Below are 27,220 nucleotides of genomic sequence, written 5' to 3' on the forward strand. Positions count from 1 at the left end.
TAGAACACAGAGCCTGCTGAGTCTCAGGAATGTGGGCTGGTGCTTGTTTCCCCACGGGACTGGAAATCCCGATTGGAATGTACATCTTAAATCCCTCATTAGAGAATGTGAAACACACAGATAATTTCAAGCCAGCCGCTGAGACCTCTTTCTCCTCTGTGCCCTTCACCAGAGTCAACAGCCTTGAGGATGCACCCATTTGAACTCACTCTGCGCTTGTCCCTCCTGCCAAGGAGCAAGAAGAAACCAAAACAAAGGGAGCAGAGACTAAATGAGGGAGCAAGATAAATGCCAAATGAACAGAATAATGCATGTGCTGGATCATCCGGGCCTCCTGAGGCAGGAACTGCCTTGTCTTTCTGTGCCCTGTGATTGATCTGCAAAGCAAAACCATTTGCCAGATGTCATTTCCTTCTTCATTTGATGGATGTGATGTGATGACCTGTCAGAATTATTTTTCCCTTACAGATACATTTTATGTTTTGAGGTTCCCCCAAAGCCCCATCTCATCCAAGAAGAATAAAAGGTATAAAGTGTAAACTAAACATCCTGGAAATCAGGATAGTTAACACAGAGAAACAGAAAAGAAGAAAAGCAGAGACATCTACTGCACAGGGTGGTGGTAGAGGGGAAGAATAGGCCTGGACAGAATGACCTCTGCCGGGTCAGAGTTCCCTTTCAGTGGCGCCTGGAATTCAGCTTCCCCAGGCAGGTAGTGTCTTGCCAGGCGCCACCTCCTGGTTGTCTCGTGAATTTTTAAAAAATTTTAAAATCTTATTATTAAAACGTGTGACTGCTTAGGGGAAGTGTTTCACTGCTGATGGGATTTGGGATTTTGCCTACAGAAATAAACATTGTTTCACAAAAATGTCTTAGCCCCAAATCAGCACCTTCCCACTTCTGAGTGAGCAGCCTCTCCAGGCCCTCATGCTTCCCAAGTGGACAAAGGCCTTGGTTTCTGGGAAGGAGGGAGAAAGGAGGCAAGCACCATCATCCAGGCACTTGCCTTTATTTTGATCTTTTGTTCTACCATGAATATTTCTGTTGTCCCCGAGGTAATTTGGAGTAGGTGTCAGGAGGGTCCTTACATATTAAAACAAAATAAAATGCCACCCCACTACCACTCCCTTCAACTTAGTAGCCTTCAAACTCTGACTAATTGTTTGTTTTAATTCCTACTTCTGTCTCCGGGACATTCCTTAACCTGGGCTTGGCTAAACCCAAGGCATTGCACTGCCTTCTGGCGCCATCTCCTGTCCTTTCAAATGCAGTGAAATGTGAACAGGTCAGAGAATCAGGTATCCAAGTGTGGTGGCTTTCTGGTTTGTTTTTTTCTTAAAGGGTTATTATTATTATTATTATTATTATTTTAAAATATTTTATTTATTTATTCATGAGAGAGAGGCAGAGACACAGGCAGAGGGAGAAGCAGGCTCCTCTCAGGGAGCCCAATGTGGGACTCAATCCCAGGACCAGGATCACACCCTGAGCAGAAGGCAGACACCCAACCACTGAGCCACCCAGACTTCCCTATTATTATATTTTTACTTAAGTAATCTCTGCACCCCACACGTGGCTCAGTCTTACAAGCCTAAGATCAAGAGACATGCTCTTCCAACTGAGCCAGCCAGGCATCCCATTAAGAGATCTTTCTAAAAAGGATATTTAAGCTCAATAAAAGCCCTAAATAGTCTAAAACACCTTACAGGAGTTCTCTAGGTGCTCTGAGTTTGTGTGGTGGGGTATATGAGAGTTCAACGTGGGAGGGAGGCAGATCACAAAAGAAGAATGACCAACATAGGAACTTATTCAAACAATACGGGTGGTTACTACATTACTGAGAAAAGAGAATCAATGCAGAGACAATTAGATGGAATTCAATTTCCTTAAAGAGCAAGCAACTTTGTGCCATGAAATAATGTAGACTCAGAGATATTCTAATTTGGTAGATAATTATATTTATCATCACATGCTTGTCTCCTAACACATTAGTACTGAAGCCTCTTAAGAAACAAGAGTTTTCAAGAATTAAAATCAAAGTAAAAAAAAAAAAAAGAATTAAAGTCCAAATAATCTGAGGGGGGTTGGTCAGAGCTCTGGATCATTTTCCCAGTTTTCCAGTTCATATTGCACAACAAATGCAATGTGAGACTATTGTAGACAAAAGGGAAGTTTGGGGTCTGAAATCTTACAACTTTAATTAAAAAGGAGTAATTTTGAGGGGCCTGGGTGGCTCAGTTGGTTAAGCATCTATCTTCCTCTCAGGGTCCTGGGTTAGGGCTCCCTGCCCAGAAAGGAGTCTGTTTCTCCCTCTGCCCCTATCCACCTCTGCTTGTGTGTTCTTTCTCTCTCTCATAAATACATAAAATCTTTTTCTTTTTTTTTTTTTAAAGGAATAATTTTGTGTCCGGCATTGATTCCATGCCCAGATCACTGCCTGGTACATACATATTTGCTGACTGACTGAATGAATCTAGTCATTGGAGCATTTATTTGTCTTCTTTCTGTCTTTGGTATTTTACAGAATTTTAGACCAGAAGGGTTCTCAGGCATCATTCCAACTCCTTTGTTATACCCTGTGAAGACCGAGTTCTGAGGGGCTTAGGGATTTTCTCGTGATTAGACACATTGCAGCTAAGCTGACAAACCAGACCAAGGGCACAGACACCATTGGACTTACTGCTACATCACCGGTTCTTAAACATCAGTGTGCATCAGAATCACCCGGACAACTTATAAAATTACAGATTTCTGGGCCTCCTCCCCACCATGGTTTCTGACTCTGTAGGTCTGGGGTATGTCTGGAGAATTGCATGTATAGCAGGTCCTCAGGTGATGCTGATGGTCTGAGGGACCACACCTAGGAATCAATGTCCTACGCCACCTGGAGTTGGGGAGGTAGTAGGGAGTTTGCCATTCTTTGTAGAGCTTACAGCCATTTGGAATTGTTATTTGCAGTCATCTTTATAGAGATGAGTCACACAATACCTTCACTAGTTCTAGATGTTAGGCATCATGCCATGCTAGAAATAAAAAATTAACAAGAGGTAATTTCTGCCCTCAAGAACTTCACAATCTCTTAAGGGCTACAGATATCCTACCCAATTACTAGACTACAGCCAGTGAGGAGTTTTTGTTTTGTTGTGTTTTTTTTTTAAGGATCTTAGTTCATTCATAAGAGACACAGAAGCAAAGATACAGGCAGAGGGAGAAACAGGCTTCCTGTGGGAAGCCCGATGTGAGACTCCATCCCAGGATCATGCCCTGAGCCAAAGGCAGATGCTCAAACCACTGAGCCACCAGGTGCCCCAGCAGTGAGTAGTTCTAAATAGTGGTGGAGCAAAATATTATGGGAACCAAGAGAGATCGGCAACTAGCAGTGAGATTTTCTTTACTTGATATCAACAGTCTTTCCACAGAATGGGAGCATAACTAGGTCCTAGAGTTATATATAACAGCATGAAAATTCCACTCCAAGGCAGGCAGATTCATGCTTCACTGTCTTGGAGACACTGTCAAAGCAGGATTCTCCTTAATGTATCTTATAAATTGCTTCCTCTGCAAGAAAGGAGGAAAAAGAATAGCATGGTGCCCTGGAATTGTAGTTGTTCTTTGTTCCATCTGCTCTGGTGGCTGCCTCATTCTGCCTGTCTTCTTCCTTTTCTCCTTATTTTCTACCATTCATCTAACTCAAATGAAGGTCGTATACCAACCCAAGCAAAAGACATTGACATTTCTACCATTTCCCTTCCTTGGTGAGATAAAGACATTTTTTCTTTGTTTTTAAAGGAATTGTTATGTTTAAATCCCTATAGGAATAAGAATCAGAGGAATCTGATTAGGATCAGAGAATTATATGACATAATCTTGTTACACTGGGTACCTTATTACTGGTTTATATCATCCCCCAAATAAGAAGTCTGTTCTGATTGGATTGTGACAAATGGTTTGGAGTTCTTTGAAACTTTATAAGAGAAAGAACTTGCAGGCAGCCCTGGTGGCTCAGCGGTTTAAGCACCGCCTTCAGCCCAGGTCCTGATCCTGTAGACCTGAGATCAAGTCCCATGTCGGGCTCCCTGCATTGAGCCTGCTTCTGCCTCTGTCTGTGTCTCTATCTCTGTCTCTCGTGAATAAATAAAATCTTAAAAAAGAGAGAGAGAAAAAGAATTTGCTGTGTTTTCATGGACATCTTATCTGATCTCAAAATAGCTATGCATTTTTAAAATTTTTATTTTTAAAAATATTTTATTTATTTATTCTTGAGAGACAGAGGGAGAAGGAGAGAGAGGTAGAGACACAGGCAGAGGGAGAAGTAGGCTTCATGCAGGGAGACCGACTGGGACTCGATCCCAGGACTCCAGGATTACACCCTGCACCGAAGGCAGGAGCTAAACCGCTGAACCACCCAGGCTGCCCTATGCATTTTTTTTTTTTAAGGACATGATTCTTGGGGCACCTGGGTGGTTCAGTTGGTTAAGTGTCTGCCTTCAGTGCAGGCCACGATCCCAGGGTCCTGGGATGGAGCCCCACATTGGGCTCCCTGCCCAACAGAGAGTCTGCTTCTCCCTCTGCCCTTCCCCTGCTTATGCTTGCTGTCTCAAATAAATAAATAAAATATTATTTTAAAAAAGGATATGAGTCTTAAAAGGTAAAATGACTTGGCTGAAGTCATATAGAAATATTACTGGGACAAAGAATCAGGTTCTGACTGATCCCTCACCCAAACCATGTTAAAATACTTTAAAAAAATCTTTAAGTAAAATAGAGGATTTTAAATTTATTTTTATTTATTATTATTATTATTTATTTATTTTCTTTTAGTAGAGGATGTTTCTGGTTCTGGCTGCTGTTGCTGCCTCAATTAATTCCCTGTAGTAGTTGAGGAGACATTGCTCAGAGGAGGAACTCCAAAAGCCAAAAAAAATATATTTTTTAAAGCTTCAAGTCATTTCTTTCTTTCTTTTTTTTAAAGATTTATTTATTTATTTATGATAGACATAGAAAGAGGCAGAGACACAGGAGGAGTGAGAAGCAGGCTCCATGCCGGGAGCCCAACACAGGACTCGATCCCGGGACTCCAGGATCGCTCCCTGGGCCAAAGGCAGGCGCCAAACCGCTGAGCCACCCAGGGATCTCCTCAAGTCATTTCTAAAGCAACATCTGCAAAAGTGAAATGCAGCTATTAATGAGCTCTTAGATTCTGCACTCTATTGTTCTATCCAATATACTTATTAGTTCAGGTATTACATATATTTTAATTAAATAGCACTCTCACAGGTTGGTTATACATCCATTTACATTGGGAAAAATTGATATCTTTGCTGCTTTTTAAAAAAATTAGAAGGAGGGGCATCTGGGTGGCTCAGCCCATTAAGCCTCCAATTCTTAGTTTCAGGTCAGGTCTTGATCTGAGAGTCGTGAGTTTAAGCCCTGCTTTGGACTCCATGTTGGGAATGCAGCCTACTTAAAAAAAATAATAAAAATAAAGGAAATGGTTACTTGGAGTTGGCTCTAGAATGGTAGAAAACATCAGATCTTAGCAATGGCTTGTCACTTTTCCACTTAATTTTCCTTATTATTATTTTATTTTTTAAAATTATACAAGTAATACCTGAGGAATTTAGGGAAAATAGAAAATTCAAGAAAGAAAAATATTACCATGATTTGCAATTCCTTCAATAAGAGATAACTGTGTTAACATTCTGGTATCTTATAAATGTTTTTTTTTATTTTATTACAAATGTTTTTTAATGAAGTTACATCTAAGTGCATACTTTTTATGTGTACATATATTGTACTTTTTAAAAAACTGGAACCAGGGCAGCCTGGGTGGCTCGGTGGTTTAGCGCCGCCTTCGGCCCAGGGCCTGATCCTGGAGACCTGAGATCAAGTCCCATGTCAGGCTTCCTGCATAGAGCCTGCTTTTCCCTCTGCCTGTGTCTCTGCCTCTGTGTGTCTTATGAATGGATAAATAAAATCTTAAAAAAAAAAAAAGTGGAACCATACTCTACACGTAATTCTTCTGTAACCTTTTTTTCTAACATTATTTTATGAACATTCTTTTATGTCAATAAATATGTACCCCTGTTTTTCTTTCTTTTGCTTTAATGGATGGCTTGTTCCTTTCTTTTTTTTTTTTTTTTTTTTAATTTTATTTATTTATGATAGTCACAGAGAGAGAGAGAGAGAGGCAGAGACATAGGCAGAGGGAGAAGTAGGCTCCATGCACCGGGAGCCCGACATGGGATTCGATCCCGGGTCTCCAGGATCACGCCCTGGGCCAAAGGCAGGCGCCAAACCGCTGCGCCACCCAGGGATCCCTGTTCCTTTCTTTAATTACAAAAGGAATGAGACCTACATTTTAAATTATTGAACACATATAAAACCAGTATATATTCATATTCACTAGAGCTATCAGAAAATTCTTTATTTTATTTTTTTTTTTAAGATTTTGTTTATTTATTCATGGCAGACACAGAGAAAGAGAGAGGCACAGACACAGGCAGAGGGAGAAGCAGGCTCCACACAGGGAGCCCGATGTGGGACTCGATCCCAGGACTCCAGGATCACACCCCAGGCCGAAGGCAGCACTAAACCGCTGGGCCACCGGGAGTACCAAGAAAATTCTTTAATTATAATTCACATTCACTTCTTCCTCTACTAATCTATTTATCAATATTTTAACTAAGCAGAACAGCAATCTCACGTTTGTTTCTGGAGTTACTCTAAGCACCAGATATGTTTGGATTTTCTGATAGTGAAATATTTATACTTCACAATGAACCCAATTATAGAAAGAAGTTTACTATGAGTCCACTCTCCCCTTCTCTGTTATCAATTTAAACTTCATAGTATTGTGTAGAAATAACCTGATATATTTAATCACATCTCTGCCTTGGGATTGTTAGAGGTTTTTTTTTTTCTTTCTGTTTTTATCTGTAACATACTTTAATGAGAATGGTCTTGTTCGTATATATTTACACATTGTCCAATTGTTTCCTAGAATTGCAAGAGGGTCTGTGGACTTTCTTTTAACTTTCTATTATGAAAAAGTTCAAACTCAACCCTTTTTAAAAAAAAGACTTCTTTATTTATTTCAGAGAGAGAGAGAGGGAGTGTATGTGAGCATGTGCACACACATGCACATGGTCAGGGGAGGGGAAAAGGAAGAGGGAGAGAGAGTCTTTAGCTGACTCCAAGCTGAGATTGGAGCGTGATGTGAGGCTTCATCTCAGGACTCTGAGATCAGGACCTGAGCAGAAACCAAGAATGGGGTGCTTAAACAACTGTACCACCTAGGCGCCCCCCAATCTTTTTTTTTAAAGTCAGGTTTATAGGGGTATAACTTACAGACAGTAAAATTCATCCTTTAAAAAAAAGATTTTATTTGAGAGAGAGAGAGTGCAAGCAGCGGGGAGAGGCAGAGCGAGAGGGAGAAGCCGACTCCCTGCTGAGCAGGGAGCCCGATATAGGGCTTGATCAGAGGACCCTGAGATGACCTGAGCTGAAGGCAAACGCTAAACCAACTGAGTCACCCAGGCACCCCCAGTAAAACTCATCCTTGTTAGTGTACAGTTCTATGTGTTTTGACAAATGCATACAGCCATGTAACCACCATCATAATCAAGATACAGACCAGTTCATCCCCCCTGCCACACCATAATTCCCTTGTGCCCTTTGTAATCAGCTTCTCTTCCCACACGCATCCTTTGGTAACTACTGATCAGTTTTCTGACCCTATAATTTTGCCTTTCCCAGAATGTTTTATGTATGAAATTATACAGTATGTAGTCTTTTGAGTCTGGCTTCTTTCACTTAGCATTCATTCATGTGGTTGCATATCAGAAATTTGTTGCATTTTATTGCTGAGGTTTTCTCACTCTCTGGAAGTACCACAGTTTGTTTATTCATTTACCAGTTGAAGAACGTGTGGGTTGTTTCTAGGTTTTAGCAACCAAGAATCAAACCACCATAAACATTTGAGTACAGGTTTTTGAATGAATCTATTTTTTTAATTGTTCTTGAGTGGGAGTAGTGAACACACTGTGCTGGGCTGTATGGTAAGTGTATGTTTAACTTTATAAGAAATGGCTCAACTGTCTGTCATAGGGGTCATATTGTTTTTCTTTTTTTTTTTTTAAGATTAAAAAAATGTTTTATTTATTCATGAGACTCAGAAAAAGGCAGAGACATAGGCAGAGGGATAAGCAGGCTCCTTGGGGGGAGCCAATGTAGGACTTGATCCCAGGATCCCGGGATCATGACCTGAGCCGAAGGCAGATACTCAATCACTGAGCCACCCAGGCGTCCCAATGTATGTATTTTTATTGATTCATGAGAGACACACAGAAAGAGGCAGAGACATAGGTCTCTTTAAAAAATGATCAGAGGACCTGAGATGACCTGAGCTGAAGGCAAACACTAAACCAACTGAGTCACCCAGGCACCCCCAGTAAAACTCAGTAAAACAATTTTTTAAAATCTTTAAAAAAAATGTATTTATTTATTCATGAGAGACACACAGAAAGAGAGAGAGAGAGAGAGAGAGGCAGAGACACAGGCAGAGGGAGAAGCAGGCTCCATGCAGGGAGCCTGACATGGGACTCGATCCCAGGTCTCCAGGATCAGGCCCTGGGCTGAAGGCAGTGCTAAACCGCTGAGCCTGAGCCACTCAGGCTGCCTGAGATCCATTCAATTGGAGGAAATTTTGGTTTACAGATGAGGAAGTCTACATTGGTGAGTGTAGCAAGCTCTTCAAAGACAACATTGAAACAACAAATGAGAAACAAAAAAGGCACAAAAACAAAACAGCAAATAAAAAAGATACATATTGAAAGTAAATCCATCATTTTGTAAGAAATAATAACAGCAAAATAATTTATCCTAACCCAAAATACTACCTGTCAAAACAGCTCAAATAACCAAGCAGTGAATTAAATGGACCACATTGCACCAGTCACCCAGCTTCTATCAAATTTCAATATATTTCAGTAGAATTGCATTTAACTCTTGGGTTACAAAGACTTTGTTTTTATTTTGTGGAAGCTATTGATGTGATTGAACTAAAGTTAAATGGAAACCCAAATACAGCCTTGGCAAAAATCTAAACTGTATTAAGAAATAAACAAGAGAACATACTTATTGAAATACATGGCAGAAGAATATACCAAAATCCTGTCAACAGGCATTGTGCGTTGAATGAGCTCTCTATCTTGTAGTAGGTTTGGCTTTGGCATGCTAAACTTCTCCATAACAAAATGTATGTATATTCTTGTCTTTTAGTACAGAATAAGAAAAGCATATATTGGCTTAAAGACAGCTGAAACACTCAATATATTTTCTTGTCTTTGTAGAAGGTCCACAAGTCAGTTGTTAGCTTATTATTATTATTATTTTCTAGAGAGGAAAGGGGGGAGGGGCAGAGGGAGAGAATCTTTTTTTTTAAAGATTTTATTTATTTATTTACTTATTCATGAGAGACACAGGAAGAGAAACAGAGACAGAGGCAGAGGGAGAAGCAGGCTTCCCAAGGGGAGTCCGATGCAGGACTCGATCCCAGGACCCCGGGATCACGACCTAAGCCAAAGGCAGACGCTCAACCACTGAGTCACCTAGGTGCCCTGGAAGAGAGAGAATCTTAAGCAGGCTCCATGCCTACTCAGAGCCCAATGGCAGGCTTGATCTCATGATCATGAGATCATGACATGAGCTGAAATCAATGTCGGACACTTAACTGACTGAGCCACCTAGCTGCCCATATCTCATATTGATTTTAAATTGAATTTTTAATTTTATCAAAGCAGTACAGGTACATAATTTAAAAAGCCAAATAGATTGATAAAAGTCATAACACTCACTTTTTCACAATGGGTTTGGCACCAGAACGCAAGTGTCATGAAAACCACTACTAAACCTAAACCAAAACGGGAAAGGAAAGAGTCACATCAACATCATTGTCATTGGACATGTAGATTTGGGCAAGTCTACCACGACTGGTCATCTGATCTACAACTCTGGTGAGATCGACAAAAGAACTATTCAAAAATTTTGAGGAGGCTGCTGATATGGGAAAGGACTCCTTTACATATGCTTGGGTCTTGTATAAACTGAAAGCTGAATGTGAGTGTGGTATCACCATTGATACCTCCTTGTGGAAATTCGAGAACAGAAAGTATTATGTGACCCTCAGTGATGCCCCAGGACAGAGATTTTATCAAAAACACCACTACAGGCACATCTTAGGCTGACTGTGCTGTCCTGATTGGTGCTGCTGGTGTTGGTGAATTTGAAGCAGGTATCTGTAAGAATGGGCAAGACCCATGAACATGCCCTTCTGGTTTACACACTGGGTGTAAAACAACTGGTTGCTGGTGTTGAAAAAATAGATTCCATAAGCCACCCAGAAAGAAGAAATACAAGGATACAGCCAGAAGAAATACAAGGAAATTGTTAAGGATGTCAACACCAAAAAAAAAAAAAAAAAAAAAAAAAAAAAAAAAAAAAAAAAAAAAAGGATGTCAGCACCTACATTAAGAAAATTGGCTGCAACCCTGACACAGTAGCATTTGTGCAAATTTCTTTTCCTTTTTTTTTTTTTTTAAGATTTTATTTATTTATTCGAGAGAGAGAGAGAGAGAAGGAGAAGTAGGCTCCATGCAGGAAGCCCGATGTGAGACTCCAACCCGGTTCGCCAGGATCAGGCCCTGGGCTGAAGGCGGCGCCAAACCTCGAGCCACCCGGGCTGCCCCATTTGTGCCAATTTCTGATTGGAATAGTGACAACGTGCTGGAGCCAAGTGCCAACATGCCTTGGTTCAAGGGATGGAAAGTCAACCGTAAAGATGAGAATGCTAGTGGAACACACTGCTTGAAGCTCTGGATTGCATTCTGCCACCAATTTGTCCCACTGACAAGCCCTGTATCTGCCTCTCCAGGACGTTTACAAAATTGGTGGTATTGGGGCACCTGGGTGGCTCAGTGGTTGAGTGTTTAGCTCAGGTCATGATGCTGGGGTCCTGGGATCAAGTTCTGCATCAGGCTCCCCGCAAGCCTGGTTCTCCCTCTGCCTGTGTCTCTGCCTCTTTATCTGTGTCTCTTGTGAATAAATAAAATATTTTTTAAAAAAGAACATAACTGGGCAGCCCCGGTGGTGCAGCAGTTTAGCGGGACCTCCCTGGGATCGAGTCCCACATCAGGCTCCCTGCATGGAGCCTGCTTCTCCCTCTGCCTGTGTCTCTGCCTCTCTCTCTCTGTGTCTCTATGAATGAATAAAATCTTAAAATAAAAAAGAACATAACTGTTAAAGATATGCATTGTGGCAATGTGGCTGGTGACAGCAAAAATGACCCACTAAAGGAAGCAGCTGGCTTCACAGCTCAGGTGATTATCCTGAACCATCCAGGCCAAATCAGTGCTGGATAGGCGCCTGTGCTGGATTGTCACACAGCTCACATAGCTTGCAAGTTTGCTGAGCTGAAGGAGAAGATAGATCATCGTTCTGGAAAAAAGCTGGAAGATGGTCCCAAGTTCTTGAAATCTGGGGATGCTGCCATTATTGATATGGTTCCTGGCAAGCCTATGTGTGTTGAGAGCTTTTCTGACTATCCTCCTCTGGGCCATTTTGCTGTTTATGACATGAGACAGACGGTTGCTGTGGGTCTCATCAAAGTAGAGGACAAGAAGGCAGCTGGAGCTGGCAAGGTCACTGAGTCTGCCCAGAAAGCTCTGAAGGTTAAAAAGTATCCCTAATACCTGCCACCCATTCTTTTTTTTTTTTTTAAGATTTTTTTACTTATTCATAAGTAAAGGCAGAAACATAGGCAGAGGGAGAAGCAGGCTCTCTGCAGGGAGCCAGAAGTGGGACTTGATCCTGGGATTCCAGGATCACCCCCTAAGCTGAAAGGCAGAGGCTCAACCACTGAGCCACCCAGGCGTCCTGCCACTCCATTTTTTGTATATATTTTTATAGTTAATTTGCCAACATATAGCATAACACCCAGTGCTCATCCTGTCAAGTGCCCCCCTCAGTCCTGCCACCCAGTTACCCCAAACCCCCTCCCACCTCCCTTTCCACTACCCCTTGTTCGTTTCCCAGAGTTAGGAGTCTCTCATGTTCTGTCACCCTCACTGGTATTTTCACTCATTTTCTCTTCTTTCCCCTTTATTCCCTTTCACTATTTTTTTTATATTCCCCAAATGAATGAGACCATATAATGTTTGTCCTTCTCCAATTGACTTACTTCACTCAGCATAATACCCTCCAGTTCCATTCATGTCAAAGCAAATGGTGGGTATTTGTCGTTTCTTATGGCTGAGTAATATTCCATTGTATATATAGACCATATCTTCTTTATCCATTCATCTTTCGATGGACACCGAGGCTCCTCGCAGTTTGGCTATTGTGGAGATTGCTACTATAAACATTGGGGTGCAGGTGTCCTGCCGTTTCACTGCATCTGTATCTTTGGGTAAATCCCCAGCAGTGCAATTGCTGGGTCATGAGGCAGTTCTATTTTTAACTCTTTGAGGAACCTCCACACAGTTTTCCAGAGTGGCTGCACCAGTTCACATTTCCACCAACAGTGCAAGAGGGTTCCCCTTTCTCCACATCCTCTCCAACATTTGTTGTTTCCTGTCTTAATTTTCCCCATTCTCAATGGTGTGAGGTGGGATCTCATTGTGGTTTTGATTTGTATTTCCATGATGGTAAGTGATGCGGAGCATTTGCATTTTCTCATGTGCTTTTTGGCCATGTCTGTGTCTTCTTCTGTGAAATTTCTGTTCATGTCTTTTGCCCATTTCATGATTGGATTGTTTCTTTGCTGTTGAGTTTAATAAGTTCTTTATAGATCTTGGACACTAGCCCTTTATCTGATACGTCATTTGTAAACATCTTCTCCCATTCTGTACGTTATCTTTCAGTTTCCTTGACTGTTTCTTTTGCTGTGCAGAAGCTTTTTATCTTAAGTCCCAATAATTCATTTTTGCTTTAGTTTCCCTTGCCTTCATAGATGTATCTTGCAAGAAATTGCTGTGGCCAAGTTCAAAAAGGGTGTTGCCTGTGTTCTCCTCTAGGATTTTTTTTTAAAGATTTTATTTATTTATTCATAGAGACAGAGAGAGGGGCAGAGACACAGGCAGAGGGAGAAGCAGGCATCATACAGAGAGCCCGACGTGGGACTCGATCCAGGGTCTCCAGGATCACACCCTGGGCTGCAGGCAGCACTAAACCGCTGCACCACCAGGGCTGCCCTCTCCTCTAGGATTTTGATGGATTCTTGTCTCACATTTAGATATCTCATCCATTTTGGTTTATCTTTGTGTATGGTGTAAGAGAATAGTCTAGTTTCATTCTTCTGCACGTGGCTATCCAATTTTCCCAGCACCATTTATTGAAGAGACTGTCCTTTTTCCAGGGGATGGTCTTTCCTGCTTTATTGAATATTAGTTGACTATAAAGTTGAGGGTCCACTTCTGGGTTCTCTATTCTGTTCCACTGATCTATGTGTCTGTTTTTGTGCCAGTACCATACTGTCTTGATGATCACAGCTTTGTAGTACAACCTGGAAGCTAGCATTGTGATGCCCCCGGCTCTGGTTTTCTTTTTCAATATTCCCCTGGCTATTTGGGGTCTTTTCTGATTTCACACAAATCTTAAGATGATTTGTTCCAACTCTCTGAAGAAAGTCCATGGTATTTTTTTAAAAGATTTTATTTATTTATTCGTGAGAGACAGAGAGAGGGAGAGAGGCAGAGACACAGGCAGAGAGAGGGAGAAGCAGGCCTCATGCAGGAAGCCCGACATGGGACTCGATCCAGGGTCTCCAGGATCACGACCTGGACTGAAGGCGGCGCTAAACCACTAAGCCACCCGGGCTGCCCAGTCCATGGTATTTTGATAGGGATTGCATTAAATGTGTCAATTGCCCTGGGTAGCATGGACATTTTCACAATATTAATTCTTCCAATCCATGAGCATGGAATATTTTTTCCATCTCTTTGTGTCTTCCACAATTTCTTTCAGAAGTGTTCTGTAGTTTTTAGGGTATAGATCCTTTACCTCTTTGGTTAGGTTTATTCCTAGGTATCTAATGCTTTTGGGTGCAACTGTAAATATGATTGACTCCTTAATTTCTCTTTCTTCAGTCTCATTGTTAGTGTATAGAAATGCCACTGATTTCTGGGCATTGATTTTGTATCCTGCCACACTGCCGAATTGCTGTATGAGTTCTAGCAATCTTGGGGTGGAGGCTTTTGGGTTTTCTATGTACAGTATCATGTCATCTGTGAAGAGGGAGAGTTTGACTTCTTCTTTGCCAGTTTGAATGCCTTTTATTTCTTTTTGTTGCCTGATTGCTGAGGCTAGGACTTCTAATACTATGTTGAATAGCAGTGGTGAGAGTGGACATCCCTGTCGTGTTCTGATCTTAGGGGAAAGGCTCCCAGTGTTTCCCCATTAAGAATGATATTTGCTGTGGGCTTTTTGTACATGGCTTTTAAGAGTCTCATGCTCTACCGACTGTACATGGCTTTTAAGATGCTGAGGAATGTTCCCTCTATCCCTGCACTCTGAAAGTTTTTTTTTTAATTTTATACTCAATTCTTACATGCCAATTTTATTTTATTTTTTATTGGTGTTCAATTTACCAACATACAGAATAACCCCCAGTGCCCGTCACCCATTCACTCCCACCCCCCGCCCTCCTCCCCTTCTACCACCCCTAGTTCATTTCCCAGAGTTAGCAGTCTTTACGTTCTGTCTCCCTTTCTGATATTTTCCACACATTTCTTCTCCCTTCCCTTATATTCCCTTTCACTATTATTTATATTCCCCAAATGAATGAGAACATATAATGTTTGTCCTTCTCCGATTGACTTACTTCACTCAGCCACTCTGAAAGTTTTGATCAGGAATGGATGCTGTATTTTGTCAAATGCTTTCTCTGCATCTATTGAGAGGATCATATGGTTCTTGTTTTTTCTCTTGTTGGTATAATCTATCACATTGATTGTTTTACGAGTGTTGAACCAGCCTTGCATCCCGGGGATAAATTCCACTTGGTCATGGTGAATAATCTTCTTCATGTACTGTTGGATCCTATTGGCTAGTATCTTGTTGAGAATTTTTGCATCTGTGTTCATCAGGGATATTGGTCTATAATTCTCCTTTTTGGTGGGGTCCTTGTCTGGTTTTGGAATTAAGGTGATGCTGGCCTCATATAACGAGTTTGGGAGTTTTCCATCTCTTTCTATCTTTCTGAACAGCTTTAGTACAATAGGTATGGTTTCTTCTTTAAATGTTTGATAGAATTCCCCTGGGAAGTCATCTGGCCCTGGATTTTTGTGTCTTGGGAGGTTTTCGAAGACTGCTTCAATTTCCTCCCCGGCTATCAGCCTGTTCAGGTTTTCTATATTTTCCTGTTCCAGTTTGGTAGTTTGTGGTTTTCCAGAAATGCATCCATTTCTTCTAGATTGCCTAATTTATTGGTGTATAGCTGCTCATAGTATGTTTTTAAAATCGTTTGTATTTCCTTGGTATTGGTTGTGATCTCTCCTTTTTCATTGGTGATTTTATTAATTAGAGTCTTTTCTCTTTTGTTTTTAATAAGGCTGGCTAATGGTTTATCTATCTTATTAATTCTTTCAAAGAACCAACTCCTCGTTTGTTGATCTGCTATCCCATTCTTAATCAGTGGTGGAAGAACGGTCTCAGAACTGTTTGTGTCAATTGGCCATTTAAGTTTAACAGTAAAAGACTGGTTAATGATAACAATGCATTGTAAAACCTTCAAAAGGAAGGGAGAATGTTTTGTGGACCGTTTTTTTTTTTTTTTTTTTTTTTTGTTTGTTTTGCATGTGTGCGGCACTTTTAAGTTATTAGTTTTTAAAATCAGTACTTTGGGATCCCTGGGTGGCGCAGCAGTTTAGCGCCTGCCTTTGGACCAGGGCGCGATCCTGGAGACCCAGGATCGAATCCCACGTCAGGCTCCCGGCATGGAGCCTGCTTCTCCCTCTGCCTATGTCTCTGCCTCTCTCTCTCTCTCTCTCTGTGTGACTATCATAAATAAAAAAAAAAAATTATAAAATCAGTACTTTTTTAGGGGCCCCTGGGTGGCTCAGTCGGTTAAGTGTCTGCCTTCATCTCAGGTCATGATCCCAGGGTCCTGGGATTGAGCCCCTGTCAGGCTCCCTGCTCAGCGGGGAGCCTGCTTCTCCCTCTCTTTCTGGCCCTTCCCACCTACTTGTGTTGTCTCTTTCTCAAATAAATAAATTTAAAAATCTTTAAAAATAAAATAAAATCAGTACTTAAAAAAAGGATTTTATTTATTTATTCGTGAAAGACACACAGAGAGAGGCAGAGACACAGGCAGAGGGAGAAACAGGCTCCACGCAGGAAGCCCGACGCAGGACTCGATTCCTGGTCCCCAGGATCACTCACTTGGCTGAAGGTGGCGCTAAACCGCTGAGCCACCTGGGCTGCCCAGTACTTTTTATTTGTAAAGGACTTGACCAAAAATCTGTCACAGAATTTTGAGTCCCACTAAAACAAATGTTTGATGAGAATAAAAAAATCATTACACTCTAGAACTTCAAATTTTCAAAAACATGTTCGTACTGCTATTTCTTGATTTTTCAGTTTTAGATTTTTCTCCTCCTCCTTCTTCTTCTTCTTCCTCCTCCTCCTCCTCCTTTTTCTTGTGGGCTCCATGCCCAGCATGGAGCCCAATACAAGGCCCGAACTCACCACCCTGAGATCAAGACCTGAGCTGAGATCAAGAGTCCACACTTAACCAACTGAGCCATCCAGGGGCCCCAGGTATTATTATCTATTAACTTCCAACTACAAAAGATGAGGATTTACATCATCATGTGTTACTCCCCAACATATAGTTCTACCCTATCCTCCTGATATAGTTATTATATAATATTTTTTATTGAAGTATAATTAACATAAAAGTGCTCTGCTAGTTTTAGATGTATAATACAGTGATTCAACAATTCTGTACATTACTGTATTCATCAAGGTAAGTGTGTTATTATTAATCCCCTTCACCTATTTCACCAATCTCTCCACCCACATCCCCTTTGGAAACCATGAGTTTGTTCTCTGCATTTACATCTCTGCGTTTTGTTTTTGTTTTTGTTTTTGTTGTTTTTTTGTGGGCTCTTTGCCTCCGCATAGTGCACCCACCTCCCTTTCTGCCTCCACTGCCACCCTGGTGCCCGTGGAAAAGCTTGTTGGGGGGGATCCCTGGGTGGCTCAGCGGTTTAGCGCCTGCCTTTGGCCCAGGGCATGATCCTGGAGTCCCGGGATCGAGTCCCAAGTCGGGCTCCCCGCATGGAGCCTGCTTCTCCCTCCTCCTGTGTCTCTGTCTCTCTCTCTCGCTATCATGAATAAATAAAATAAATTAAAAAAAAAAAAAAAGGAAAAGCTTATGGGGAAGGGCGGCAAAAAAAAGAAGTTCTGAAGTTTACCCTTTTTTAAAAAAAAAAGATTTTATTTATTTATTCATGTATCCGGAGAGGTGCCTGGGTGCCTCAGTAGGTTAAGCTACCACGTTTGGCTCAGGTCATGATCTCAGCATCCTGAGATGGAGACCCGCATCCACAGAGCTCCACATGCCACCTCCCTCATTGATGATTCACTTTTCTACTGCATGCATTGAGACCCCCCCACTCCATGGCTTGAGCCCCACATACGTAGAGCCTGGGCTTTCTGCTCAGTGGGGAGTCTATTTCTCCCTCTCCCTCTGTGCTCTTTCTCTCTCAAATAAGTAAATAAATAAATAAAATCTTTAAAAAAACCCCTCATTTATCTGCAATATTTTATATGAGTTCTTGAATAAAATTTGGGAACCAAAAAATAGTCTGTTTTTTGGGGTCTCTTCTTCATTTGTTCATTTGTTTTATTTCTAGAATTCCATGTATGAGTGAAGTCATCAAATGGTATTCGTTCTCTGTCTGACATTTCGTTTAGCATTATACCTTCCAGGCCCATCCATGTTGTCGTAGATAGCAAGATCTCATTCTTTTTTATGGATGAAAACTATTACATTGTGTTATATACCACATACACCACAACTTCTTTATCCGTGAATGGATACTTCGATTGCCTCCATATTTTGGCTATTGTAAATAACACTGTAAACATAGGGGTGCATATATCTTGTTGAATTAGTGTTTCTGTTTTCATTGGGTACATACCCAATATTTATTTATTTCAGAGAGAGAGAGCAAGAGCATGCATGAGCTGGGAGGGGGGAGCAGAAGGAGAGGGAGAAGCAGACACCTAGTTGAGCAGGCAGCCCAATGTGGGGCTTGATCTCAGGACCCTGAAATAATGATGTGAGCCGAAAGCAGATGCTTAACCAACTGAGCCACCCAGGTGCCCTGATTTTTAATTTTTTGAGAGGCCTCCATACTGTTTTCCACGTCAATTTGCATTTCTACCAACAGTTCATGAGGGTTCTTTTTTCTCCACATCCTCCCTAACACTTGTTATTTCTTACCTTTTTGATTTTAGCCATTTGACAGGTGTGAGATATCTCATTGATCTCATTTGATTTGCATTTCTCTGGTGATTAATTATTGAATCATAATGTTAGCTAAATCAGCTTTTAGATTATCATCAATATTTACTCAGAGCTAAGCCAAGCAGTCTATATTTCTCTTCTTATACACATTTATTTTTATTTTTAAAAGATTTTTTAAAATTTTAAAAGATTTAAAGAAATTTATTTATTCATGAGAGTCACAGAGAGGCAGAGACATAGGCAGAGGGAAAAGCAGGCTCCATGAAGGGAGCCTGATGCGGGACTCCTCCCCAGACCCGGGATCATGCCCTGAGCTGTAGGCAGACGCTCAACCACTGTGCCACCCAGTGCCTCTATTTTTTTAAGTGTTTTATTTATTTATTTATTTATTTATTTATTTATTTATTTATTTATGAGAGAGAGCAAGAGAGAGAGCATGAGCGGGGTAAAGGGCAGAGGGAGAAGCACCCAATTGTGTACCCAATTGTATGATGAATAGAGGAGAGAAAGGTATTGGTTTGTTGGGGAGAATTCTTACTGTTTGAAATGGAGATTTTTGCTTTTCCTGCCAATTTGCATTACAGGTGTTTCTGAGTCTAGAATACCTTATTTTGACTTCTGTGGGTCAGAGTTGGGAAAGAATTCAGTTGGTTTTAATATGAACTTCAACCAAATCTGTTTTAGCCCTACCCTTCCCTTATCTTCAAAGGTTCATTGTGCTTCCAAATTCAGAATTTTTTGTGTGGTTCTTTTTTTTTATGATTTTATTTATTTATTCATGAAAGACACAGAGAGAGAAAGGCAGAGACGTAGGCAGAGGGAGAAGCAGGCTCCAGGCAGGGAGCCCGATGTGGGACTCGATCCTGAGACCGAGGATCACGCCCTGACCCAGGGGCAGGTGCTCCACCACTGAGCCACGCAGGCGTCCCTTTTTGTGTGGTTCTACTGTAAATCAGTTTGTCTCTCAATCTCTGGCAGGCAGTTAGGTTTCAGCTTTCTCCTCTCTTCTAAGATGATCACTTCTACTCTACTGGGATCTCTGAAGGGGATCCCAATAATGGCATTCCTGCTTCATGCAGGGGTGCTGAACAAGTTGAGAGATAAAGCAACAGGCAAATATGAAGGTAAACATATCGACTTTATCACTGTGGGAGGCTAAATTGGAGGTGTACTTTGTCTTTCTCCTTTCTTTCTTTCTTTCTTTCTTCTTTCTTTCTTTCTTTCTTTCTTTCTTTCTTTCTTTCTTTCTTTCTTTCTTTCTTTTTTTTAGATTTTGTTTATTTATTTGAGAGAAAGAGAGTGGAGGGAGGGGCAGACTGAGAGGGAGAAGTAGACTCCATGGTGAGCAGGGAGCCTGATGAGACATGAGGCTCCATCCCAGGACCCTGGGACCATAACCTGAGCTGAAGGCAGATGTGTAACCAAGTGAGCCACCCAGGTGCCCCGGAAGTGTACTTTAGTATGAGAGTTTATGGGCCTGCTAATTGTGCCCAGAACCAGACAGCCTGGACTGAGGCCTACTTCCCCATGGAGGAGCAAAGCAGAATTACGTGTCTGACAAAGACTTCCTCTTCCAAGAGCAAGGAGGATGGAACAGGGTGGAACACTCCACTTAGAGTGGGTGAATAAAGGAATAAAAGAGGCCCAGTCCTACTGCCTGAACTTTTTCACAAGAAGTAAGACATCAGGAGTAAGGAAGCATTTCTGAACTACATGGTACATCACTTTATAGATGCTAAGATTTTGTTGAACTCTCTCAGCTTTCCTTTCTTTCCTCACTCTATCTTTTGGGTTAGGTCTTTAAAAAATTTTTTTGAGATATAATTGATATGCAATATGATACTACTTTTAGGTGCCTAATATGATATAATATAATATAATATAATATAATATAATATTTGTATATTTGTGAAATACTTACCATGTATGTAATTAACATCCATCTCCACACAGTTACAAATTTGGGCTTAGGTATTATTCTTTCGAAGTTATTTTAGTAAGGTTTGGTAAGAAATGAAAGTAAATATGTATATTAAATTCTCTGCCTCTTTTTTTTTTTTTTTTTTTTAAGATTTTATTCATGACTGAGAGAGAGAGAGAGAGGGAGAAGCAGGCTCCATGCAGGGAGCCCGACGCAGGACTCGATGCCAGGTCTCCAGGATCAGGCCCTGGGCTGAAGGTGGTGCTAAACCACTGAGCCACCTGGGCTGCCCGAATTCTCTGCCTCTTAAACAGAGGTTTCAGGTTAGTGTTTTGAAAGTAATTTTGTTGCCAGGGTTACAAATTTCTTTTAAGACAACTATTTATTACTTGTGCTACTAGGTGAATACAGTGATGCAATAATTCTTAGATTGCAAAATCTCTAAATCATTTGTATTTGCTATTGCAATATGTATTTATTTTTGGGAGACTTACTCTGACAATTTTGTTTGACTTTGGTTAATGTTAAAACTAGGTTGCATAATGTTAACATATAAAGAGGTGACTCAAACTAAAATATCTCAAGCACAAATTTTAAATTTTTGTAGATATTCCATCAAATTTTGCTTTCACAGAGCAATAATAAAAAATGTACTGTAATAATATATATGCTTCCCACTTCAGCATTTACTAACAATCCTTAAAGTGAAAAGGATCCCAAATTAAAGAAAGAATGGAGTGCCTGGGGTGGCTCAGTCAGTTAAGTGTCTGTCTTCAGCTTAGGTCATGATCCCAGGATCCTGGGATGGAGGACCCCTGTGGATCTCCCTGCACAGTGGGGAGTCTGCTTCTCCCTCTCCCTCTGCCCCTCTTCCTGCTTGTGCTCTCTCTCAAATAAATAAATAAATAAATAAATAAATAAATAAATATCTTTAATTTATTTATTCCAGGGATCCCTGGGTGGTTCAGTGGTTTAGCGCCTGCCTTTGGCCCAGGGCGTGATCCTGGGGTTCCAGGATCAAGTCCCACATCTGGCTCCCTGCATGGAGGCTGATTCTCCCTCTGTGTCTCTGCCTCTCTCTCTCTCTCTCTGTGACTCTTATGAATAAATAAAATAAAATCTTTAAAAAATTATTTATTCTTGGAAAATGTAGGGTAGCTCAATTATAGTATTCATAGTGTTAAGCAAAATCTTTTCTAAAAAAAAATCTGATAAGTATCTTCAACTAAGGCTTAATAGAATAATCAAGTTTACTTATTAGTTACCCTGGAGTTTTTGTATCCTAACAGGCATCATAACATAGAATACCTATTTGTGGCATTTTGGGCATCAGTAGGGCATAAGAATGATGTTTCAGGGAGCAGAACATTTTGTGCAACTACGAATTAAACAGGATTATAATGGTCCCCTTTGGAAAATGATTTTTTAAAAAAAAGATTTTATTTATTTATTTGACAGAGCGAGCGAGTGAGAGAAACAGAAAGAGAACAAGCAGACAGAGGGAGAGGGAAAAGCCGACTTCCTGCTGAGCAGGGAGTCCAACGGGGCTCCTCTATCCCAGTACTCTGGGATCATGACCTGAGCAGAAGGCAGACACTTAACCAACTGAACCACCCAGGTGCCAATGGAAAAAGATTTTAACTTTGATCATAGGAACTGGATTTGAGATTCATCTTTACAAATTACTAATCTTGGGATGCCTGGGTGGCTCAGCGGTTGAGTGTCTGCCTTCGGCTCAGGGCATGATCCTGGAGTTCTGGAATCGAGTCCCACATTGGGCTCCCTGCACGGAGCCTGCTTCTCCCTTTGCCTGTGTCTCTACCTTCTTTCTGTGTCTCTCATGAGTAAATAAATAAAAATCTTTTAAAAAATTACTATTCTTAGGACCTTGGGTATACCCTTGTTTAGTTATCCATTGTAATAAATCACCTCAAAACTGAGTAGTTTAAAACAATAGTCATGCTTGATTTACTCAAGATTCTAGAGGGAATAAGTCCTACCTTCCTGAAGGAAAATCTGGGTGGTACACCATTGTGGTCACCACAGGATCTGTGGCTTTTGGTAGAGAGACACAGCCTTCTTGTAACGACTTGGCATGAAGGAGATGGGGGCTAAATACTCCAATGTCAGTCCTCCAGACTTCCAATCTCCTGCCAGTGCCCTCTCCCACGGACCAAACCCAGAAGTCATAGGACTCTGTGGGTTTTGAGTCACAGGGCAGGGTGGAGAAGGGGGAAGAGTAGATCTAGAGGGGCAACAGAAGATATTCAGCAGCAGAAAACAAGTTTAGTTGTTGAACACTAAAGGCATGTTGAGTTAAATAATATCCTGATGCATACTTCTTATTTGTGGATTAGAGGAGTGTTGGAGCCACCCTCTAATTCATTCCCTTCCTTGCTCCTTTGCTTTCATCTACCTCCTGATAACTTCACTTTTCATTCTACCATTTAAAATAAACTCTGGGGATCCCTGGGTGGCGCAGTGGTTTACCGCCTGCCTTTGGCCCAGGGCGCAATCCTGGAGACCCGGGATCAAATCCCATGTCGGGCTCCCAGTGCATGGAGCCTGCTTCTCCCTCTGCCTATGTCTCTGCCTCTCTCTCTCTCTCTGTGACTATCATAAATAAATAAAAAATAAAATAAAATAAACTCTGCCTCATTACTTCAGCTTAAAGCATGTTCTAGTTCATGAATTTGGCTTTTCTCCTGACTCTTATTTTTTCATCCTTCTTTTAGTATCATATACCCATCTCCTAGTCTGGTAATGTTCTTCAGCCAACCTCTTCCCAGGCATCTTTCTTTCTATACAGCAGCCCTCTGGAGAATCTTTCTTCCCCCAGCCTCTTATCCTGGCTCCTTGATTAAGACTAGAAAGATCTGGTTTCAAGGTATTGAAGTAAGGCACATTGAGAGATGACATGAGAGTGAGAGCCACGGGTGGGGAAGGCTCCCTTTGGTGGATCCCTGTCTACAGTGTACTTTCTGAAGCTATTATCCAGTGGTAAAATGAATTCATGGCCTTTCCTCACATTCCTTATTTCCAACATAGTCTCCCATTCCATCTAATGTGTTCTGATATAAAAGTCCCACCATTTAACCTCAATAATCATCTATTCCTTGAAACTCTTTGGCTTCCATGCATTTTTCCCCTGAATTCACTTTTTTTTTTTTTTAACCTATCCCTCAGTTTCTTTCACTACTTTGGTAGACGATCCCTCTCACCTCTTTCCCCTCAATCTTTTATCCCTTCCTTTCTTAAAAAACAAACAAACAAACAAACAAAAAACAAAAAACCTCTTCCTCAATCTGTTTTTTCATATCATCCTGGCTTCCTTTAGCCTGTGTTAAAACAAACTTAACTAATGCCAAATTACCCCCCAGAGATGTCATTTTTTTCCCAAAAGCTCTCCCTCTTCCCCTCTGTATTCATCTTCACAAAATTTGCTTTTCAAGAATACAAAGGAAACACTTCTCCAGAAGAAGACAATCACTATTTTGTTTTCCTTTAAAGTATTTCACATGCTAACTACGAAGTGTTTACATTTTAAATGTAAGCCTAATTGAAGAATTGTGTGCCTATGTGGGAGGAGGAGGGGCGCGGTGGTAAAGTGGTGAGTGGTGAGTCTGTTTGAAACCCTAGTCTCTAACCCGAGAAACTGAAAAAATAGTAAACAAGCACTCCACTCTGAGGTTTGGACTAATTCACTCACTTTCTTCTCGAAATTATTTAGTTTTTTTTTTTTTTTTTTTTGGTATTTATCTTGAGAATAGTGTAAGGGAATGAAAAGGACAAATTTAAGCAAGAACTAAGAAGTTAGACTCTTAAGACAAAATTAAAAAAAAATTCTTATCTCACTCTTTTGTATCCCCACATTCAGTCTTTTAAAAGCACGTTTAACCTACAGATATCCATGGAAACCAACCAAAGGGAAATTAGAAAGGAGAGGCATTTCAGTACCAATTCTATGCGAATTGATGTTTGATTTTCATTAGTCCAGCACTGTTTTTCCTCCAATGTCTTAGTGTTTATTACAGCAACAATTACCTCAGTAACAAATCCTCCAGGGTAGTTTTGTTTAAAGGTGCCTAACTTATACACTTCACCCAACTGTTTTCAAAAGTGTTCAGTCCTTCATGTTGCAAATTAAAATACTATTTTTATCTCGGCTCTGGTTCTGCAGCAGAAGCCTGTCCCCAGCAGGGCGGGGCCAGGAAAGCTCCTGTGCACGTTTAAATCATGTGCACGTTGCTGTGCATCTCGGCCACAAGGTGCTTTAAAACTGCCAAGAACCGGTGCATGCTGTGTGCCAAATGATCAGTCCTGCGACCTGGACACAGAAGAAGGATGGATGCTTTCTCCCTCCCTCTCACACTAAAAACAAAACAGAAAAAGCAAATCCAGCAGGCATCAAAACCTTCCGAACGCCTGGGGAAAGCGCGCCAATCACACAAAGAAAAGGAGGGGGGCTACTGGGATTCAAAATCCTTTCCCCAGGACGAACACCCTCCCTGACCTATCGGAGTTAACTGCGCGCTCGGTCGCAGCCAATAGGCATGGCGCTCCGGGTTCAGGCCCACCCTGCAGGCTGACGGACATTCACGCAGCCCAATGAGACAGCGCGATGCTGGAGAAGGAACCAGTACATTAGGGAGGGGGGCGGAGTGTAGGCCAGGGGGTTGGCGGTGCCGTGTCATGGAGGCTCAGTCAACGAGCAGCCATTGAAGGGGAAGGAACTGTGGCGTGCGTGTGTGTGTGCGCGCGCGCGCGCGTGTGTGTGCGTGTTTGTGCGTGCGTGTGAGTGCGCGCGAGTGTGTGGACGAGGAGGTGGGGGCGGCCGACTTAAGAGTCCCAACTCCTTGGACTCCATTTGCTATTCTCTTCTTTCTCCCCCACACCTATCTGGAGGTAGTGGGCGTTTATATTTGCGTTTCTTTTCATTCATTTCCAGATCTTTTACAATTTAAGGGTTGGGGGTAGTGGGAAAGGCAGGAAAGGGTCAGGGAAGGAGTAGTAGCAGCCGAGCAGGAGGAGGACATGGAGATGAAGAAGAGGATTAACCTGGAGTTAAGGAACAGAGCCCCGGAGGAGGTGAGATGACTCAGCCCCCTCCCCTTCCCCGCCAGACCTGGATTCGGAGGGTCGGGTTCTGGGGGTCCCGGTGGCTGTGCGGGGAGGGGTCATGAATGAACCCCCGACTCGGGTTAGGGTTAGTGGGGAATATTTAATTTTAAGTGTAAAATCATTAAAATCTTCTATTTAAAATGGCGAAGGGTTTGAAGTTTCTAGGGGCGTTTTTGTGTGTGCCTGGGGGCTTAGCCTCCGCAGCTTGTCCTCGAGTCGGAGTCCCGGCCTGGAGGGGCGGGACGGGTGCCGGGGGGCCGCTCTTTGGTTGGGTCCTGCGCCGGGGCAGGCGGCGTGGGCGCGACCCCCAGTCCCACTCGCCCCTGCCGCAGCCGTCGTCGCCTGAGAAGTTAGTCCAACTTTTCTGCGATGCTGCCAACTCCTCCTTTCTTCTTAGGGGCGGGGGGTGTGCCCCGGTCTCGAGGCCCCGGGTGTCCGGCGCGCCGGCCGGGGTCCCCTGCGGAGGATGAGGTCGGCGGTCGGCGCCCCCGCGGCCTCCGAGTCCTGGGACCGAGGCGGGGAGGGCGCGCGGGGCGGAATCCTCTTGGTTCCCCCCGCGCTGGGACGGTATTCGGCGTGTCATGTCGTCGCGGCCGCAACTCCGAATTGGAGCCCGGGAGGAGGAGGTGTCACAAAACTCAACACATGGGTCGTAGTAGTTCTGTGCTTTAAAGATGGATTCGGCGAAGCGAAATGATGCGCTCCTGCCGCTGTCGCCTTAGTTAAAGAGACGGGCTGGGAGGGGCCACGTGAGGCTGGTAGCGGTCAACTTCTGGGGGGTCGGACCAGGCGTTTCCGCCTCCCGGTCGAGGGCGCCTCCCGGGCTGGCCCAGCCCTCCCCGCCCGAGGCCAGGCGACCCCGCTTCCCCGGCGGAGCCCCCGCCCCGCGTGCGTTTTCCCGCGGGTCGGGGCGGCGGGCGGCGAGAGCGGCGAGGGTCTCGGTGACTGCGGCCCCCGAAACAAACACTGGGAGCGGAATAGCAGGGATCGGGCTGTTTTCGCAGGGGTGGGGCGGTGCTGTGCACACCAGTGCTGGAGGCGAGCGGGTCTGCTGCTGGGATGTGCGGCGGACTGGGCACCCGAGGTCTTCATGCACTTATTTATTTTTTTAAGCCTTCGTTTCCCTGGAATTGGCAAAGGGCAGGGAGGAGGAAACAGTGCTGCTATCATCCCAGAGAGAGCTGGGAGTTTTCTAGGGCCTACTTCTTTGGGGGCTTCAGGAAAACAAGATCAAACACTGCCTTTCAGAAGCACACATTTAGAATACTTTTGTGTGTCTGGGGTTTGGAAAAGTGAATTTGCTGCCCCGCATGCCCCCTTCCGTTTACCTACCCTACCCGTAGTAATTTCCTTTACAATTTTGGGGAGTGCCAGACGTTCGTTGTCTTTTTGCAGCCTCCCCTTCCTCCCCTGTGGTGTAATAACGGTCTCTTATATTTGTATAGCTCTTTACAGTTTACAGAACGCTTTTTGTGTTTGTTATTTACCTTTCTACTTCGGACAGACTTGTAAGGTAGATTGTATTGTTCTAGAATCCAAATTAGTAAATGGAGTCCCAGGGCAGTGAAATTATTTACTCAAGTGGAAGAACTGGTTTTCTGACACCAAATCTAGTGGCCCTCTCTCTCCTCCGCTCAGCTGGACTA

At 42.5% G+C, this 27,220-nt stretch overlaps 1 protein-coding gene across 4 annotated transcripts in view; it reads left to right on the top strand.

Moving 5' to 3' along the window:
• The window catches only part of ANP32E (acidic nuclear phosphoprotein 32 family member E), a 43,473-nt gene that overhangs the window by 1,117 nt on the left and 15,136 nt on the right, over positions 1–27,220 (top strand). The window contains exon 2 of one of the 4 annotated variants that reach the window (XM_072769309.1): positions 20,604–20,776. In XM_072769309.1, coding sequence (XP_072625410.1) covers positions 20,651–20,776 — 126 coding nt within the window. In that variant the 5' untranslated portion in view covers positions 20,604–20,650. Of the gene's footprint in view, positions 1–20,603; positions 20,777–25,106; positions 25,542–26,325; positions 26,659–27,220 lie in introns of those variants that run through there. The other 3 variants (XM_072769310.1, XM_072769314.1, XM_072769311.1) reach the window with 3 other exon arrangements.

Source organism: Canis lupus, chromosome 12, assembly GCF_048164855.1.
Source record: "Canis lupus baileyi chromosome 12, mCanLup2.hap1, whole genome shotgun sequence".
Taxonomy (NCBI): Eukaryota; Metazoa; Chordata; class Mammalia; order Carnivora; family Canidae; genus Canis; species Canis lupus.